The sequence below is a fragment of the Arvicola amphibius genome, chromosome 7 (genome assembly GCF_903992535.2).
Source record: "Arvicola amphibius chromosome 7, mArvAmp1.2, whole genome shotgun sequence".
NCBI lineage: Eukaryota > Metazoa > Chordata > Mammalia > Rodentia > Cricetidae > Arvicola > Arvicola amphibius.
Window position 1 is genome coordinate 43,966,651 of NC_052053.1, and position 18,891 is coordinate 43,985,541.

General features: G+C 52.3%; 2 protein-coding genes across 5 annotated transcripts; both read right to left on the reverse strand.

The window, feature by feature from the left end:
* Positions 1 to 2,729: 2,729 nt before the first annotated feature.
* Dnlz (DNL-type zinc finger) lies at positions 2,730 to 8,281 on the reverse strand. The gene is made up of 4 exons (XM_038337351.1): positions 7,989 to 8,281; positions 7,522 to 7,661; positions 4,133 to 4,286; positions 2,730 to 3,148 (listed from the first exon to the last, which is right to left on the reverse strand). The coding sequence occupies exons 1-3, from the start codon at positions 8,205 to 8,207 to the stop codon at positions 4,160 to 4,162; spliced, it is 486 nt and encodes a 161-aa protein (XP_038193279.1). The 5' UTR covers positions 8,208 to 8,281; the 3' UTR covers positions 2,730 to 3,148; positions 4,133 to 4,159.
* Positions 8,282 to 8,469: 188 nt separating this feature from the next.
* On the reverse strand, positions 8,470 to 18,059 carry Card9 (caspase recruitment domain family member 9). Of its 4 annotated transcripts, XM_038337298.1 has the most exons (13): positions 17,923 to 18,059; positions 16,478 to 16,748; positions 15,911 to 16,048; positions 14,786 to 15,090; positions 14,533 to 14,712; positions 14,295 to 14,438; positions 13,842 to 13,967; positions 12,097 to 12,288; positions 11,568 to 11,609; positions 11,120 to 11,168; positions 9,690 to 9,763; positions 8,679 to 8,755; positions 8,470 to 8,603 (listed from the first exon to the last, which is right to left on the reverse strand). In XM_038337298.1, exons 2-13 carry the CDS (start codon positions 16,659 to 16,661, stop codon positions 8,504 to 8,506), a joined length of 1,611 nt encoding a protein of 536 aa, XP_038193226.1. In that variant the 5' UTR covers positions 16,662 to 16,748; positions 17,923 to 18,059; the 3' UTR covers positions 8,470 to 8,503. The 4 variants fall into 4 exon arrangements, 3 of the variants coding, with proteins under 3 accessions (XP_038193226.1, XP_038193225.1, XP_038193227.1); XR_005286244.1 differs by lacking the exon at positions 8,470 to 8,603 and having other exon boundaries at positions 8,686 to 8,755; positions 9,690 to 10,122; XM_038337297.1 differs by lacking the exons at positions 8,470 to 8,603; positions 8,679 to 8,755 and having other exon boundaries at positions 9,262 to 9,763.
* Positions 18,060 to 18,891: the final 832 nt, after the last annotated feature.

The following is an 18,891-nucleotide window of genomic DNA, read 5'->3' on the forward strand; positions in this document are numbered from 1 at the left end:
ACCCCTACTGCACGTAGCAATGAGGGGCTAGGGCCTGGGCCTCTACTTGCTGCATCCTCTGCCTACTGCACTCTCTGCTGTTCTTCATTGTCCTGGCTTTCCAGAGATGTGGAGCAGAAGCCAAGCATGTCACTGTGCATTGGGGAACACTGTGGGGGCTAGCCCTTCTCAGCAGCCTCACCCTGATCGGATTAGCTCCAGCCACAGGACTCCCTTTGTTCCTATTACTGGGACTGGATTGTGCCAGTCTAAGCAACAGAGAAACTTGGAGAGGGCCTGGTTTGCCCTCAGCATTCATGTGGTAAGCAGCACCCCATGGAACTCAAGTCCATCCTGATTGGGCCCTTTGGGGAGAGGCCTGACCTAGGCCAAGGGAGGCAGAACATAGGTTAAGACCAATAAAATAACCTAGAGAAGTCGCTGGAGTCAGGAGCACAGTGGTGGCTCTAGAGGTAGCCAGATTCTTCCAGGCATGCCAGAACTGCTTAGGTGCTGGGAGGCCAACTTTGGAAGGAGCTGCCCTGGGAAGGGCATATGATCAGAGGGCCAAGCCGCTCCACGGGAGTCAAGCTAAAAGCACTGGGCTGGACAAGAGGTACTAGGATACTGGGGTGGTAGGAAGGAGTAGACAGCTTGACTAGCTAGTCAGAACAACTCCAAGCTGTCATGATTGGGAACAGTGGCCCAAGGTGAGTCTGCAGGACAGGGTGAGCGTAGGGACCATGTAATAATGGTCTGTGTGGAAGGTGAGGCTTCAAGTGAGACCCCGATGTCCAGAGAGGCTCCCTGGAAGGAGAGGGCTCTGGAGCAGCAAGGCTCCAGATGGGGAGCAGCAGCATGCAGATGGCACACACAAAGGTAAGTCCAAAGTGGGTTTTGCCTTCCCATCCAGAACAGGTCCCCTCCATCCAGTTCTGCACCTCTAGGTCTAGCTACCTCTGGGCATCCTCAAACTCTGGTCCAGACGCTTGAAGGCAACAAAAAAGCCTAGTCAGGCTCCACTGGCCTCTTGCACTTGAAGGCCCACAAGCAACAGTCAGCCCCCTCTGACCTCTGTGTCCTCCACAGGGAGCAGGCTGGAGCTGGGGGCTGGTTCTGCCTCTAGGACTCCGACAGTTTGCACAAATGACACAGGAGGCTCTGGGTGGGGATAATAGCAGGGTGTTTGCCAAGGGAAGGACAGGGGGTAATCGAGTGGAGGCACAGCCTGCAAGTGCACCCGGCCTCCCACGGCCTAGAGTGAACTGCTAATCACTAGCTGGGTCCCAGGAGACAGGGCAGCATTGTGTCACTGTCACACCCCACCCTCCTGTCCCAGGTCTCTCCCTGCCAGATGGGCTGCTGATTAATGTTGAATGTCACGGGGCCCAGAGACTCCCGCAAAAAGCCTGTCCTGGTCTCGCATCTGCTTGTTTTCCTTAACACAAGAACATCCTGCAGGCGTGTCAAACAAAGTTGGGAGATGAACCACACACCAAGGCAAGCATGATATGGCCCTCATCACTGCCACACATGTCCTCTTAGGCCCCAGCACAGGAAGGAGCATGAAGAGGTACAGGCAGCTCGGGGGGGGGGGGGGGGCTCTTTTTTCTTCCAAGCCTCTGAGCAGAACCACACAGGTCTACAGCTGCACTGGGCAGCCAGTTCTGCTACAGAAGCCATGCCTCAGGGCTTGACTTGACACTAGCTCACACAATGGAAGCCACCAGTGCTAGCCAGGAGAGAGTGGGCAACAGAGGAGGAAGTAGTGGCACTCTGAGGAACAGAAACTGCCCAGGGCCACAAGGGATGAGGTGACTGAAGAGGAAGGAAGCTCCTGAGGCTGGGGTCCCAGAGACACAGAGTTGTTCTGAATTCAGAAAAGGAAAACAGGAGCCATGGCCCAGCACCTGGAAGTGAAGGCTGTTTGCTGACAAGGAGCAGGCCAGACTTGAGGTTCCAGGTGGATGGGGTAACTTCTGGGAGACCGGAGTCCACAGCTGCAGGAATATACAAGTCAGTGCTATGCCCAAATCTGTGGAGTCCCCACAAAAGCCAACAAAGGAGACCGAGTCCCATATGTAAAAGCAAAGAGCTTTTATTTTAATCAAGTTTGCAAACTTGGTCTCTCTGCAAGTCCAACATATTGGAATATCCGGAGAACCTCGAGCTCAATTAGAATTAGGTTTTTGTTTTTTTTTAAATGTATACAATGTTCTGCTGAAAGACCCAGATAAATCCAAACCCCTCTAGCAGAAAAAAATAGAGCCAAAAATCTAAGCAGGGAGAGAAGAATAAAAAATATAGATTAGCTTGTTCAGTAACTCTGTTTCAGGAGTTAAAGATAAAGTTAGATTATAACCTTGAGAATAATCTTGAGAAACAAGGAGTTACCCCCTTGTGATTATCACTGGTATTTTTGGAATTTTTCAATGACCACTGGTATTTTCCAATGACGCCCTTCCTACCCCCTTTGGATTATTGTGTTATGGTTTCTTCCCTTAAATACCCCTTCTCCCAGCTACTCGGGGTCAAACTCTCTACCCCTGTGTGGAAAATGAGTTTTGGCCCCAATGCACTGGTCCCTGTTCTGTCAGTAAACCTCATGTGATTGCAGCAAGGACAGTCTCTCTCATGAGTTCCTGGGGGGATCGTGTTATCCCGAGACTTGAGTGAGTCTCCAGGCTGGGGTGTGTGTGGGGGGGGGGGGGGGGGAGGGTGTCTTTCACTGCCTGCATGTACACCTGCAGGCCAGAAGAGGGCACCAGATCTCATAGATGGTTGTGAGCCACCATGTGGGTGCTGGGAATTGAACTCAGGACCGCTGGAAGAGCAGTCAGTGCTCTTAACCTCTGAGCCATCTCTCCAGCCCTAGGATTGGGTTTTTATATTAGTTAAGGTGGGAGAGGGGTTTCTGAGGTTCAGGACCTCTGACTGGCTGACATCTGTCTAGGGTGTCCTGGTGAATGTGTGCTGACAGATGAACCTGTCTACAACGGTTGAAATGCCAGGCATTTCCTTTGAACGGTAGGGTAACCTCAGCTTGTGGTTCCTCCTATAGCCAGGCATTGCCTCAGGGTAAACTACTGAGACTCAGGCCTCTTATTAAATTTATCAATGGCCAAGTTCTACTCTGGCAAAGAGCTTCCTTTGGGTGACCTGTCCATATTTAGCTTATTATGGCTGGCCCCCACATTTTCCCCTTCACAAGCAACTAGACAGGACCCAATCTGGCAGCCGGTGTTGCACTGGGGGTCATCTCGCCCAGTGGTCAGCATCGTCGTAATCCAGGTGGAGACCTCAGGCATCTCATTCATAATCTTTGGAGACCCTTGGGTTACTGTTAGAATCTCGGAGTCTCTGTCTTAATATATAAGTTTTGTTTGTTTGTTTGTTTTATTTGACTAAAGGCCTGTGCCACCACTGCCCCCCCTCTTTAAATATCTATTTATTTTATGTATATGAGTGCTCTATCGCAAGTACTCCTTTATGCCAGAAGAGGGCATCAGATCCCACTACAGATGATTGTAAACTACCATGTGGTTGCTGGGAATTGAACTTAGGACCTCTGGAAGAGCAGCCAGTGCTCTTAACCACTGAGCCATCTCTCCAGCCCCTGTAATCATTATTTTAAATGCCATATTCTACAGATCTCTGAAGTGTGAGGGCTGCCTAGGCACATTGATTAGACAAATCCTGCTTTTTATTACCTGCTTTAAGTTTGAGCTTGAAAACATACACGGGAACTAAATGAGGCCCATTCCTGTAACCTACCACATCAGCACTTTAAAGATGGCTAACTTGGTTTTTTAACAATCTATAATAAGTTAGCAGCTTTTACAAGACTAGAACTTCATACTCTTGTAAAGCTAATAAATAAACCAAATTAGTCATTTCGAGGGTAAGCACAGAACAAGTATATATCTAGCTGTTAATGCTTGTCTCCCGCAAAGGCAAGGAACAGGTCCCAAGGTGAAATGGGAACAGGAGGGCGGCTAAGAGCTAGCATCGCCCTAGGGTAATCTCAGCCTGTGGTTCCTCTGCAGCCAGGCATTGCCTCAGGGTAAACTACTGAGACTTCGGCCTCTTATTAAATTATCAATGGCCAAGCTCTACTCTGGCAAAGAACTTCCTTTGGGTGACCTGTCCATATTTAGCTTATTATGGCTGGCCCCCACAGTCAGCTCTGTTCAGTCTTGCCAGGGAGGGTGGCAGGTGGTTCAGCAGCCTCCGGATCAGTACCAGGGCATCCTTCAGGCACACGGCGAACCTCCTCTCCTCGGGCTGCTAGGATTTCTTCAATGTTCCTGTAAGACAGGAAGGCAGCCTCAGTTCTGTACTGGGCTCCCTCAAGGGCATCCCATGGTCAGTTTGGGCCTGGAACACTTGTCCCAAAACCCAAGTGACACCAGTACCTCACAGGAACCTAATGCACCTTCACCAAATCTGTGTGTCAGGAAGTGCGACCTCAGAAGTTAGCAAACAGGATGTCATCCCTCCCACCCTGCACAGCGTACCCCCAGGGGCCTCGGCCATGCCTCTCACCAACTAGCCATTCCTACAGTTCTGTCCTTTTCCTACAATTCAGACCTGAGATTTCTCTGCAGCACAGGTCCAACAAGCGAACCCAGAGACCCAAGGTCTGCATGCTTATCTCCCGTTCTCTCCTCTGCGGCTCTGCCCACACTCCTGCCACTGATCCCTCCTCACAGGGGGACACTAAAAAACCATCAGGCAGTCATAGACTCATCCTCCTCCACCCTGGCTCCTGGCCCTCTGCACTGCCCTCCCAAAAGTGGGAGCGCCAACTGAAGTCCAGCACCCACTCCACAGTTTGACACACACCCATTTGTCCTGAGCTGGCAGAGGATAAAAGGCCTCCATTAGAAAGTAAAAATGCCCCAGCAAAATTCTTCAAAGACCTCGAAAGAACGGTACTCAACTTCATTTGGAAAAACAAAAAACCCAGGATAACCAAAACAATCCTGTACAATAAAAGAACTTCTGGAGGCATCACAATCCCTGACTTCAAACTCTACCACAGAGCTTCAGTACTGAAAACAGCCTGGTATTGGCATAAGAACAGACAGGAGGACCAGTGGAACCGAATAGAAGACCTGGATATCAATCCATACATCTTCGAACACCTGATCTTTGATAAAGAAGCAAAAAATATCAAATGGAAAAAAAGAAAGCATATTTAACAAGTGGTGCTGGCATAACTGGATGTCAACCTGTAGAAGAATGAAAGTAGATCCCTGTCTATCACCATGCACAAAACTCAAGTCCAAATGGATCAGAGACCTCAACATAAAGCCAGCCACACTGAACCTTATAGAAGAGAAAGTGGGAAGTGCACTTGAACACATTGGCAAAGGAGACCACTTCCTAAATATAACCCCAGCAACACAGACACTGAGAGAAACAATTAATAAATGGGGCTTCCTGAAACTGAGAAGCTTCTGTAAAGCAAAGGACACGGTCAACAAGACAAAACGACAGCTTACAGAATGGGAAAAGATCTTCACTAACCCCACATCAGACAGAGGTCTGATCTCCAAAATATACAAAGAGCTCAAGAAGTTGGACACCAAAAGATCACATAATCCAAAAAAAAAAAAAAAAATGGAGTAAAGACCTAAACAGAGAACTCTCAACAGAGGAATCTAAAATGGCTGAAAGAAACTTAAGGAAATGTTCAACATTCTTAGTCATCAGAGAAATGCAAATCAAAACAACTCTGAGATTCCATCTTACACCTATAAGAATGGCCAAGATCAAAAACACTGATGACAACTTATCCTGGAGGTTGTGGGGAAAAAGGAACACTTCTGCATTGCCGGTTGGAATGCAAGCTGACACAACCCCTTTGGATATCAGTGTGGCGATTTCTCAGAAAATTAGGAAACTACCTTCCTCTAGACCCAGCAATACCACTTTTGGGTATATATCCAAAGGATGCTCAATCATGCCACAAGGACATGTACTCAACTATGTTCATAGCAGCTTTGTTTGTCATAGCCAGAACCTGGAAACAACCTAAATGCCCGAAGAATGGATAAGGAAAATGTGGTACATTTACACAATGGAGTACTACACAGCAGAAAAAAATAATGACAGCTTGAATTTTGCAGGAAAATGGTTGGAGTTAGAAAACATTATTTTGAGTGAGATAACCCAGACACAGAAAGACAATTATCACATGTACTCACTCATAGGTGGTTTTTAAACATAAAGCAAAGAAAGCCAGCCTACAAACCACAATCCCAGAGAACTTAGACAACAATGCGGACACTAAGAGAGACTTACATGGGAAGCAGAAAGTATAAAAAAACAAGATCTCGGGCTGGAGAGATGGCTCAGAGGTTAAGAGCACTGACTGCTCTTCCAGAGGTCCTGAGTTCAATTCCCAGCAACCACATGGTGGCTCACAACCATCTATAATGAGATCTGGTGCCGTCTTCTGGCCTGCAAGCATACAGGGAAGGAATGTTGTATACATAATAAATAAATAAATCTTAAAAAAAAAAAAAAAAAAAAAAAAAAAACCAAGATCTCCTGAGTAAATTGGGAGCATGAGGACCTTAGGGGAGGGTTGAAGGGGGGAGAGGAGAGGCAGGGAGGAGAGCAAAGAAAAATGTAGAGCTCAATAAATATAAATTAAAAAAAAAAGTAAAAATGCAGCCGGGCAGTAGTGGCACACACCATTAATCCCAGTACTCAGGAGGCAGAGGCAGGTGGATCTCTGTGAGTTCGAGGCCAGCTTGGGCTATAAGAGCTAGTTCCAGGACAGGCTCCAAAGCTACAGAGAAACCCTGTCTTGAAACCTCCACCCCCCCCCCAAAAAAAAAAGAAAGTAAAAATGAAAAAAAAAGTGAAGAGGCAGCTAGACAGATGGCTCAATGGTTAGGTGCTCTGACTGCTCTTCCAGAGGTCCTAAGTTCAATTCCCAACAACCACAGGGTGGCTCACAACTGTCTTATAGTGGGATCTGATGCCCTCTTCTGGCATAAAGTTGTACATACAGATAGAGCACTCATTTAAAATAAATAAATCTTTAAAGAAAGAAAGTGAAAAGGCCATTGGAGAGATCAGAGGTCAGGCATTGGCAGAGGTGGAACCACAGAACTAGAGATATAGTTTGCCACATTTGGGAGTTATTCATGGTTTATCTGAAGTTCAAATTCAAGTTTCTAGATCCACATGGAATCTGGGCTGTCCAGTGAAGCCAGGCAAGGCTCCTGAAGGGCCACAATGTAATGATCTATCCTGTCCCTTTAAGAGACAAGCCATGCCCACTCCCTCTCCAGTCGGCTGAGGCAGGCAGATCTTCCTTCTTGCTTGCAGCCTGAGTCTCTTCCTTTTTCCGTCTCCCTCTCAAAGAGGCAGCTTCTGTCTCTCCCCACTTTTCCCCACTTCTCCCCTCTGTCCCTCCCTCCCCTGGCTGCTCGGGGGACCTGCAGCGGCCAGGGATCCGCATTTTACTTAATCCATAACACACAATCATACTGACTGACTCCTATCCCTCCCAGCTGGCCTTACCTCTTCCCCTGCAAGTCAGAGAACCAGCCTAGGTTGTCGGCGATGATGTGGTTGTTCTGGCAACCAGGGCACTTAACGATGACCACAGTTTTGTGATAGGCCAACTTTGAGACGCGCTGGGATGACCGAGTCCCACAGACCTAGTTGGGTTAGAGCGGTGGTCAGGCCAGGTACACACAAGAAAGCTCCTCCCGAGGGCTAACCACCCTGAGGGGCAGCTCCAACTCTGTCCCAGATGGTCCCACCTAGGAGAGATCTCAGTAACTCCCTACCCAGAACGCCTGTCTCCAGGTAACCTTCCCCATCCCTGGAAGCCTCTGTCCCTCAAAGATGGCTCCATCCCTTCCCAGCCCTCCCGCGGAAGACCCCGTCCCCTCCCCGGCCCGAAGGTTACTTCCAGTCCCTTCTTTGAGAACCACGCTCCTTCAGGAACTGAACCAGCGCCAGGTTCTCTCGGCCGCGCCTACCTTGCAGGTGTAGTCGAGCTGGTAGTGGCTCGGCTCCACACGCCCCAGCGCGGCCACAGGCTCGGGTTCTGGCGCGGAGCTCGAACTCCGCCAGCCCCAGGGCCAGCCCCGCCGTCTCTCCGCGGTCGTCAGGCGAGTCCCCGCATCCCAAAGTCGCCCCGACCCGGGATTCCGGGTCCGCAGTAGTGTAGGCACGCGGCTCAGTGCTGTCCGCAACATCCCGTCTGCGGTCCTCGGCCGATCCTTCTTGCCGACCCGTGCGACAGAGTTGGAAATAGGCGCTGCGTCCGGAAGCGACCCTCTTCAGCTTCCGTCGCCGCCCGGCGCGCTGCCCTCCGTCGCCCCCTGGTGTCCCTCCGAGTGCACATCCACCCAACAGGCTCGGCTTGGTGGTCATTTTATTTAGCTGTATTTTCCAACACTTGTACAACACATGTGTAGCATACAGTAAAAAAAAAAAAAAAAAAGCAGCATCCCTTCACAATTACACAGATGCTCGGCCTCGGTGCGGCCCGCTAGGAGCCCTCGGTGTCGGTATTGTCGCTGCCAGTGGTGTTCTCGCGGTCCCCCTCGTCCTGTCGCCAGCTGTTCTGCATCTTGCGGAGCGCCCGTTTCCTATGGGACCCGCAGTGTGAGCAGGTACACGCCAGTGTCCCACCCTTCCAGGTTTTCCTGCCCGCCGCCCCACACCTGCGGTAGTTCTCGAAGCTCTCCTTGAGGCGTCGCCGCTCCTTCTCCGGGGGTTCGCTGCTGCTGGGCCCCGTGCCCTGCAGAAGGAACAGGGCCGGCAGCTAGATACTGTGGCCTTCCCAGGGCCGCCCTGGGACTCTAGCAAGTGTGAAACTGAGCCAGCTGCGGGGCTTGATAGACTCCAAGATGAGCGAGCATGGGAGAACTATCCCTTTAGCCAGACTGACTAGATGACTTCTTTGTTGTGAAACATTACTTTAACTATGTAAAGATGTGTTATGTTTGTTTATGTTGCGGAATATTACTTTAATTATGTAAAGGTATGTTGCTTTTATTTATGCTGAATTTGTCTAGTTATGTAAAGATGTGTTGCTGCTTTACCTTGTCTTCTTTAGGCACCTACCTAATTGATGTAATAAAAAGCTGAACGGCCAATAGCTAGACATTAGAGGGATAGGTGGGGCTGGCAGGGAGAGAGAATAAGTAGGAGGAGGAATCTAGACTTGAGAGAGAAGAGAGTGAGGGAGAAAGACAGACAGGCAGCTGCCAGACAGACAGACACAGAGGAAGCAGGAAAAATAGGACATACAGAATGAAAGAAAGGTTAAAAGCCCCGAGGCAAAACGTAGATGAAGAGAAACAGGTTAAATTATAAGAGCTAGTGGGACAGACACTAGCCGAGCCGTGTAAGGCCGAGCATCATAACTAATAATGTTTCCGTGTCACGTGGGAGCTGGTTGGCAACCCAGAGAAAGCCTGTTCCACTTTCTCCACGTGGACAGCTGTAGAGGTGTCCTTTCATTGTTGCCCCACCCCATCCAAGCACCCCTCATGCTCTAGGGTTCTGTCCACGAAGAGGGGCTCCACTTCATGTACCCAAATGTTACACCCCATGTATGCATTGCAAAGACCTTGTGATCCGCAGCTGTTCAGGGGTACAGGTAGAGTCACCTTCTTCCCCAAGATCAGCCATCGAGTCACCAGGACTCTGGGGGCCCCAGTCAGCCTTACATGGGTTTGTGAAAGCGGCTCCTTGCTCTGAGCCACAAAGGGCTGCTCTGGGCTCTCTCTGTCTGCCAGGACACCTGAAAGGAAGAGCTGTGCTTGTGGGGTGCCCATCCGGCATGGCCACTACCTCCCTCTGCTAACAATCCAGCTAGCACTAGCCCAGGCCAATGGAGACTGCATTTTCCAGACAGGGACAGGCTGAGCCAGCCCTAGGCTACCAGGAACTCTCAACAGGGCTCCTACCATCACCCACCCAACCGTTCAAACTGACTGTCACCAAACATACAAGGATGGATAGGTAGGAAAGACTCCTGGTCCCCAGGACAGTTTGTTCATGCATGTCCTAGGCCATATCCCTGTTGGCTTGGCAACAGTTATGTGTTTAGTGGTTCCCATGGGTGGGGTGGAAGCAGCCTCAGTGGAGAGCTCAGGACTTCTGGAGGTGAGAGCAAGTACACTATATTAGTTAGACCAGACTAGGTGGCCAGACCCAGCATGCCCAAGGTCCTGGGCAGAGCAAGGCTCAAGCTTCCAGGCAGGTGTCCAGGGAGGGCTATGAACATCAAGTTATATCCAAGGAGGACTCAGGATGTGAGAGCCACCAGCAGACCCACCTCCTTCCCCTCTCACTTTCACGGTGCCTAACTCCTGGCAAGCCTTGCAGGGAGCTGGCTATTTTTGGCTTCTCCTCCTTTTGTGCCCACATGGAGCTCAGTGGCCTGAAGTTGGTTCATGGGGGCTGCAGTGGGTGACCCACCTCCACACTTCTCCATCCGCACCACTTGTTCCCCTTTTGCCTCTGGTGAGAGCCTGGGCTGAGGCTGAGCTGAGGAAGTCTATTTGACTTCTCAAGAAAGCTCTCAGGGCTCCTTCCTGCACCAGACACCCCACCCCCGCCACCTCCCATCTCCAGCTACTTCAGGACACTCTGTTCTCATCAGCTCCCCCAACTGCCATCTCCATCAGACCAGAGGAGGGTCCTGTCTAGCAGCCTGCTACTGTGGCTGGCATACACCCCATGTCCTTGCTTGCTGTCCTGTCTATAGCGCCATCCCTTACTTCCTCATGGAGAACACCTGGATACTGGCTATTCGACCCCTCTGCAGGGGCAAGGCTGGTAGGGAAAGATGGGCCTAGGCAGGATGGGGGCTCCACACTCACTGCCGTCTGGAGACCCTGAGACCTAAGCCCCATGTTCAAATCAGATTCCTTATTCTCGGGGTGTGTGAGCCTAACCATTCAGCCCTTCACCACTGCCACTCCCTGCCTCAGTTTCTCTGTCCTTGGAGTGGTGTGACTACTGAGACAGAGTAAGTCACACAGCTTTGTGTGCTGAGGATGGGCCAGGGTTCTGGGAGGCCCAGGAGACTCTAGCCCAGGTGCATCTGGGCTAGGGGAAGGTCTGGCGGTGCCTGATACCCCCACCTGCTCACCTTTGTCTGAGAGCTGGGTTTCCTCCTCCAGGTCCTGAGGCAGTGAGAGCTTCCAGACAGAGACATGCCACCAAGTTAGGCCATCCATGCTACAAGCCACCATTGCTCTTCCAGGATTAGATGTGGCCTCCCCCACTGTCCACTTGATTACTGTCACCCCTCTGCACAGAGGTCTTTGGGGTTCAGTCCCAGTCAGGCCAACAGGTAAAGGGAACCCTAGCATGAAGTTCCTGTCCTAAAAGGCCAGGGTGTGGGCATTGGACTGCTCCTCACTTTGCTCACAAAGGCCCCAGAGTTTGGCCAGCTGTCTTCCCTATAACCAGCCCAAAATGGGAGAGAAGGGACAGTCCAGTTCAACAGGACCACATGGGAGATGAGTGTGGGGTCGGAGGGAGGTTGGAGGCCAGGGAGAGGCCCACTCTGTGCCCGCCCGTTGGATTGCACTCACTTCCTGGGAGTTCCTGGGTGAAGTATCCTCCAAGTCAGAGCTCTGTGGCCACAGAAAAGGGAATGGGTCAGTGTGCTACAGGGGTTCTAAGCACCTGGACATGGGGTGTGCATAGGGAGGGCCCCAGCCCAGCCCCATCCTCTAGGGAGGCCCTGAGTGTATCTGAGTCATGCCAGCACCTCTTCAGGACCCTGACCCAGAATATCTGCCTTTCTTTAATACTACCCCGCCAAGCCACGTGAAGGTTACACCTTGGTCAAGGCCACTGTCCAAAAGCCCCTGTGTGCTGACTGGACCTTGAGTTACATCTATGTCTGTCATTCCAGCATGAGCTCCAAAGAGGAAAAGGGACTCAGGAAGGCCCAGGCATTTTTGGAAGCCACAAGCAGGGTACCAGTCATGCCAGGCTAGGATTGGGGATGCCCCTAGGCTGGTGAATGATCCCTCATGGAGTCTTGCCTTGAACCCGGGTCCTCCACAGCTCCCTCACTGCTCAGACCTCCCCAGGTAGAGCAGATGCAGGACCTACCAGGATGAGCATGTCCAGCTGTTGCTGTTTGAGCCTGCCCTCGGCGGCCAGTAACCGGCCCTCGCTCTGGAACAGCTGCAGCTGCAGCTCGTCCGCCTTCTCGCCCAGCTCTCGAACCTGCTTTCGCAGCTTGTCCTTCTCCTGGAAGCTCTGGGCACACTGTGTGTGCAGCAATTCCCTCGAGGTCATAGCCTGTAGGGATAGGAGGAGCCAAGAGACCCGACCAGTGAGGCTCTTGGCTTTTATTTGGCGGTACCGACCCCAGCCTCTACCAAAGGTCCCGGCTGGATGTCAGCCACCCTGTTGAGCAGTTGGAGTTGCTGAACTGGAGGGATTCTCAAAGCAGTCAGGGCTCTCCGTGCAAAAGAACAGATACTGGGTGGGGTAGCACGTACCCAGCATCCTTGCGTTTGGGAGGCAGAAACAGGACCAGTAGTTCAAGGTCCTCTTTGGACATATTTTGAGTTTGAGGCAAGACTACATAAGACACTGTCTCAAAACAATCAAAAATAAATAAATAAAATTAATTTTAAAAGTAAGCCGGGTGACGGTGGCGCACGCCTTACACACAGCACTCAAGAGGCAGAGGCAGGTAGATCTCCATGAGTACAAGGCCAGCCTGGTCTACAAGAGCTAGTTCCAGGACAGGCTCCAAAACTACAAAGAAACCCTGTCTCGAAAAAAAACAAAAAAACAAAAAACAGAACAAACAAAAAGTAAAACTCTCTGTGATCAATGCTCAAGGCAGTCCCTAGGGAAGTCCAACTAAGGCATCATACATCCCTAGTAGATAGTATGTGTCTCTGTCCCACCCATGTGGCATTTTTTGTAAGTCCTGGATGCAGCTTGACAACAAGAACATGATCAATGCTTGGTGGTGGTGGCACACACTTTTAATCCCAGCACTAGGGAGACAGACAGAGGTCTGTGAGTTCAAGACTAGCCTTGACTACAGAGTGAGCTCCAGGACAGTCAGGACTATACAGAGAAACCTTGTCTTAAACAACAACAAAAAAAAGGAAAAAAGAAAAGAAGAAAGAGAAATAAAAAAAGAATGTGATTGATGACTCTTCTTAAAATGAACACTATGCTTTTTCTTTTGTTTCCTGGGAGAAAGTTTCATTATCCCAAGCTGGCCTAAAATTTACTGTGTAGCTGAGGATGGCCTTGAATTTCTGATCTTCCTGCCTCTACAAAGTCTGGGATTACAGGCATGTGCCACCAAACCTGGCTCAGTTGCTACTACTTTTTGTTGTTTTTGGCTTTTTGAGACAAGGTCTCCCATTGTAGCCCAAACTGGCTCGGAACTCACTGTGTAATCCAGGCTGGCCTTAAACTCACAGTAATTATTTTGTCTCAACTTCCAAGTGCTAGAATTGCAGGTATGAGCGACTACTATTACTGCCTATGCCAGGGAGCTACCACCAGCTCTTCCTACCCAGTGCCCTGCCCTCCACCCCCCACTTGTGCAGCTAGCAACTTCCTCTCCCCTACTGAAGTCTCCAACTTCGTCCTTACCCTAACCAGCACAGGGGCCACTGGGACTCCCCTGCTTCATAAGTTCTTTCTGTGAGGAAGACAGACTTTCCTGTGTTTGTACGAGAGGCCCCGGGTCCTACCTTTCAATAAAGTCACCTCAAGTGTAAACAAATAAAAGCTGCTTTGACCACAGCTCCAAAAGCTGCTACGCTGGCACCCCAACACGTCTCTCACTCTCATCTTCTGAACACAAACGTGGCACCTACCTGGTCCCGCTCAATGGAGACCTCCTCCATCTGCTGCAGGATGGCCTCGATCCGGTCCTTGTACATCTTGGCATCCTTGCGCAAGGCCTGGCACTGTAGCTCGAACAGCTCCCTTTCCTCCATGCACTACGGGGAGCACCACTCAGCCACACACACTCTCCACAGCCCACCTGACCCCTGGGCTGGACTCAGGACAACAGCTCCAGGGTACACAAGATCAGGCTAGCTGGGATGACGGGAAGGGCGCTGGAGTCCCAGGCCACAGCCGGCCAGCTTGGTCTGAGACCATGGCCTCAGACACCATTGGTCACATTGTAACCCAAAGGGTGACCCTAGCTGTGGACACGACGCTACTGTTCACCAGGAATTGGTGAAGGGGAGATAGTGAGGTAGATCCCAGACCCCACCTTCCGTGTACCCAGTGGGCATTGCTTGCCTGCCCTGGTCTCTCACCCGGATCCGGAGGGCCTCAGCCTGGCGGAGGTCCTTGCGTAGGGAGAAGATGGTGTTGGCCTGTTCCTGGTGCTCCTTCAGGGCCTGGCGCCAGTCCTCCTCCAGCACCTGTATGTAGGGGCTGTTCCTGTCCAGCTTCCCCTCCTGGAGGTGGCAGAAAACAACAAGCCTGGCCACTGCAGTTGTACCACCTGGTGTGCCCAGCTTGAAGCCTGGTGTACACTGCTGGTAGCCCTACCTGTACGGAGACCTCCAACTCTTGCACCCGGGCCTGCAGCAGGTCCTTTTCTTGCTGCAGCTCCCACATCAGCTCCTGGCTAGGCCGCTGCTCCATGGCATGCCTGAGCTTCAGCGTGTGTTTCCGTTCCACCTTGCAGTCATCCTCCGCCTTCATGAGGCTGTGCCTGAGCTGGTCCACCTGTGGGAAGTCCAGTCAGTCAGTGGCAGGCTACTCCAGACCCCACTCTCCTGCAGATGGGGCCAGCGATCACCTCAAGCTGCAGGTCGCGGTTGCGCATGAGCGCGGAGCCCTTCTCTTCACTCAGATGCGCTAGGCGCTTGGCCAGGTCATAGTTCTCGTCCTTACACCGCTTCAGCTCTCGGCTACTCAGCTCGCACTCTTCCTTGAGCCGCTGGACTCGCTCCTGGTGTTTCCGCAGAAGGCTGTCCTTCAGCCGCAGCTCCTTGATGAAGTCATCCTTGGAGTTCAGAAGTGCCGTCAGGTCCTGAACCTTCTTCTGCAGCTTCATGACCTCTGTCATCAGCAGCTGCGTCAGGCCCGACTCCCCTGATGCATCTGGGGACCACGCAGTGTCAGGTGGAGCCTGTGGCTGTCACCTGCAGACCCTGAGCTTGTCCTCGTCCAGGAGCGTGTGCTTGAAGACCAGCAGTGTGGGGACAGAGGGAGCAGGGCTGGTCACCCGCAGAGAGAAAGCTGGCAGGAAAGCTCCCTCAGGATGAGTGTGTTCACTAGGCCTGGTCTGCCTTGCCGCCCCTCACAGATGACCTGACTGGGACCATTCATGTGCCATTGCGCTCTCTCTCTCTCTCTCTCTCTCTCTCTCTCTCTCTCTCTCTCTCTCTCTCTCTCTCTCTCTCTCTCTTCCTGAGACAAGGTCTCACTATGTAGTCCAGGCTGGCCTCTAACTCAGAGATCTGCCTGCCTCTCCCTCCAAAATGTTGGGATTAAAGGTGTGTGCCACCATGCCTGGCTCTCTACTTTTATAATGGTCTTTATGAGATGAATGAGGACTGATAGGGATGTGGCTACCCCATCAGGAGATGACACTTCTGTCCCCTCTAGAAACTGTAGGATTCTGCCCTTAGGTGATAACTGGGTCCCGTGGAAATGGCACTTGAGAGGGGTCACCGCTTCTCAGTGACTATTCTTAGGATGGGAAAAGCAGAGAAAGGTTCTCTTTCTGGAGACCAGCAGGACCTCAACAAGCTGGGGAGCCCTGACCCTGAGCAGCCAAGAGCCGTCACTCGGTACCACTACCCTGATATACACCAAAGGGTTTCTATCAGACTCATTCACTCTGATGCAACCACAGAAGCCGGGACCCAGTGGCACCTGACTCCGCCCACAGCACCAACCCACAGCTTGTGCCTCTCACCAATGATCATGGAGAAGACACGTGCTGGCTCTTTGCCAGTGACTTTCCTGTATAACTGCGGGTAGTAGAGTTCCAGACTCTCAAGGAAGGCTACATAGCCCTTGTGGCCTGTCCGCTGCAGGATGTCCAGGAGCACGCCTACAGGTGGAAGAGATGGGGTCAAGGCCAAGGTCCGGGTAGGTAGATGCTCTGGGGTCCAGGTGGGACGGGTGGAGGACTACTCTGGGTAGAGATCCCAAGTGGTGTAACCCCCACCCCTCACTTCTGAACCCTACCTAGCAAAGGGATCTGGGCCATCACATAAGGCACCCTATGGGACTCAGTCTAGGCAGGGCAGGGTGCTGCCTTCACTCTCGTGATCCTCTCAGGGCCTGAACAATGGTAAGAACTCCTCTTCCCTCTGGGTGGCCCCAGGTAAGCATGAATGACAAGGGGAGTGGACGTTCTCGCTCCTACATCCTATGTGGAGATGGAGCTGGGTGGGGACAAGGTCAGGGCAGCCTCTGGCCACGTGTCTTGTGGGGATCATGAGGGACTCAGGCCTGCTGGCACGGGAGCAGCCCTCACCCACTTTCCGCTTGCGGATGACCAGGTTGGGGTCACTGAGCACCTGCTCCTCATCATCAGGGTTCAGGACTTTGCACTGGCGCAGGTAGGGTGTGATCCGTGAGGGGTCGATTACGGAGATGAGCTTCACCCGGAAGCTCTCCAGGGCACTCCAGCACTGGTCGTCGTTCTCGTAGTCTGACATGTCCTCTGTGGGCAGTGCTGATGGCTGAGGAAGAGCAGCGGAGGAAGTGCCCACCTTCCGTTCCCTGCTGGGTCTGCAGTGGTCAGCCTACAATAGACCCAGGCCTGTGAGAGCTTTGGGCAGGGACACGGCTACTCATGCTAGGGAAATTTGAGGGCTCAGCCTCATCCCTGTTCCACGGTTTCTGAGGGATAGCCGAGGTGCACAGATAGCCCCTTCTCAGACGCCCTGTCAAGCTCACCTTCCCCAAGCAGCTGTTCTGCCCCTGTCACCCCAAGCTTTTTTCCTGAGTTGCCTGGCTATGTCAGGGAAGGGATAGGTTGGGTCTAAGAGAAAACTCCTTGTACAATGGCTGTCACTAGCTTCTGCCCTCTACCCTGAAGTGCTCTGGCACTCCCTGAAGGTAGATGAGTGTACAGAGTTTTTGCCCCTAGTAGCCATCCTACATGGCACCTTCTTGGGTGGCATGGACTCTGGCTGGCCAGCGTCCAGGTTGGGGCTGAGAGGCAGGTTGGTTGGAGGCTTTCTCACTCTGCCAGGGAGCCAGGCCTGTGTGTGACTTCCTCATTCTCTGACAGTCCTTCAAGCCTTCCGTTGTAGCCAGCCAGTGATGCAATAGCCTCCTGGCAGCTGCCCGTGACATGGAGCTATTCCGGGAGGACAAGTGAGGGTTGGTCGTAGGAATACGTCTCTCTCCCTGCCAGGCTGGATACACAGGAAGGGCAGGCAATGCCATCCAGTCTCCAGACATCTGCTATGACTCCCCTCCAGTTTTTTGGGAGCTGGGCACCAGCAAACCCTGTGCTTTTCTGTTCCAGATGACCTCTGGCCTCTGACCACATGTTGGGGATCAACCAGGTCAGTTGTTCACAGGGGGAGCACTCATGCGGGACTACCCACTGCTTCCACTATGGACAGGTGACGTCTCAGTGAGTGGCTTCAATGACTGCAGGACTGAGTGAAGGTAGCCTAGTCTCCAGCCCTTGGAAAACACCGAGATCCTGCCCAGAGAAGCTGGCTCCCTAGCTCTATCCGTGGCCACCTTCAGAAGCACTTCCCTGACCCAGGGGACATTCCTCGGAACCTTGGGCCAATCGCCTGCCATTCCAGCCCCACGGCTGGCCACACAGTCAGTCCCAGCACTGGAGGCCCCCTGACGGTAGGCGCTGACTGACTGCTGGGTATAAGCTCCAGGAGAGTCCCAGCAGAGTCGCCACAGGCTCCACCCACCTTCCAGAAGTGGTACGCTAGCTGAACTTACCTCAGGGTCTTGTGGGAGCCACCTGCCAGCGGGATGCTGCCTGGGCTATGAGCACAGCAGAAGCCTGGGTCTCTGGGAGTGTGGGGATGCTCCCTGACTGGAGAAGGCTGTGCACTTCCTGATGAGTTCGGGCTGACACCACAGGCCAGCCAGTCCTCCCACAGGAGGACAGCCCCTTCTGGTCTCCCTTCTGATTGGCCCATCAAGGAAGAGAACAGAGGGAAGTAGAAGTGCTTAGGGAGCAAAGGAGCCCTCCCTGCCTGCCCACAGGCCTGGGATGAGGGGCCTGGAGTGACAGAGAAGCTCAACATCTGGCCTTGTTATGGATGGGTGGTCCCAGGCCCTCCTCCATCCAGGCTTCTAAAGCTATTTTCCGGTATGGCACCGCGTCTCATATCCTCCCTAACATCTAGGGACAGTGGTGCAGGGTAGGTGCGGCGGGACATGGTCACGACTACAGGGTAAAGGGTTTACCCACAACCCTGAGCTCATAAGCTCCGGCCACACCAGAGCCGGCAGCCTACAATACAGCATTTAATAGAGATATGACGTCTCATTAACCTTCATCTCCATCATTAGAGCATCTCCATCCTGTGCCTCCTCCTCTTCCAGGACACGGGGTCAACTCAGAGCTAATCCAGAGAGTTGCAGAGTCAACTAAGCACCAGGACAAAGCTTGGTCAAAATCCACAGGCTAAAGGCAGCTAGAGTCCTTTATGGACTGTGTGTCACGCCTCTACTTCAGGGTGGCCCTTCAAGAGTCTGCTTGAGATGGGTGTGGGGACCTGCCAGCCCTGCTCAGCCAGTATGGCTGTTTGACAGGTACTGCTGCCTGGCCTGCTGGATGGAGTTAAGGTAAAAGTCCCAGTGCTGTCGTGAGCCCCCAACTGGTCCCTTCCTTTGCGGCTTTCAACCCTTCCGCTCTTCTTTCTACCCTCTTTGGCCTTTGGGAGCCACACTGCTAGGGAC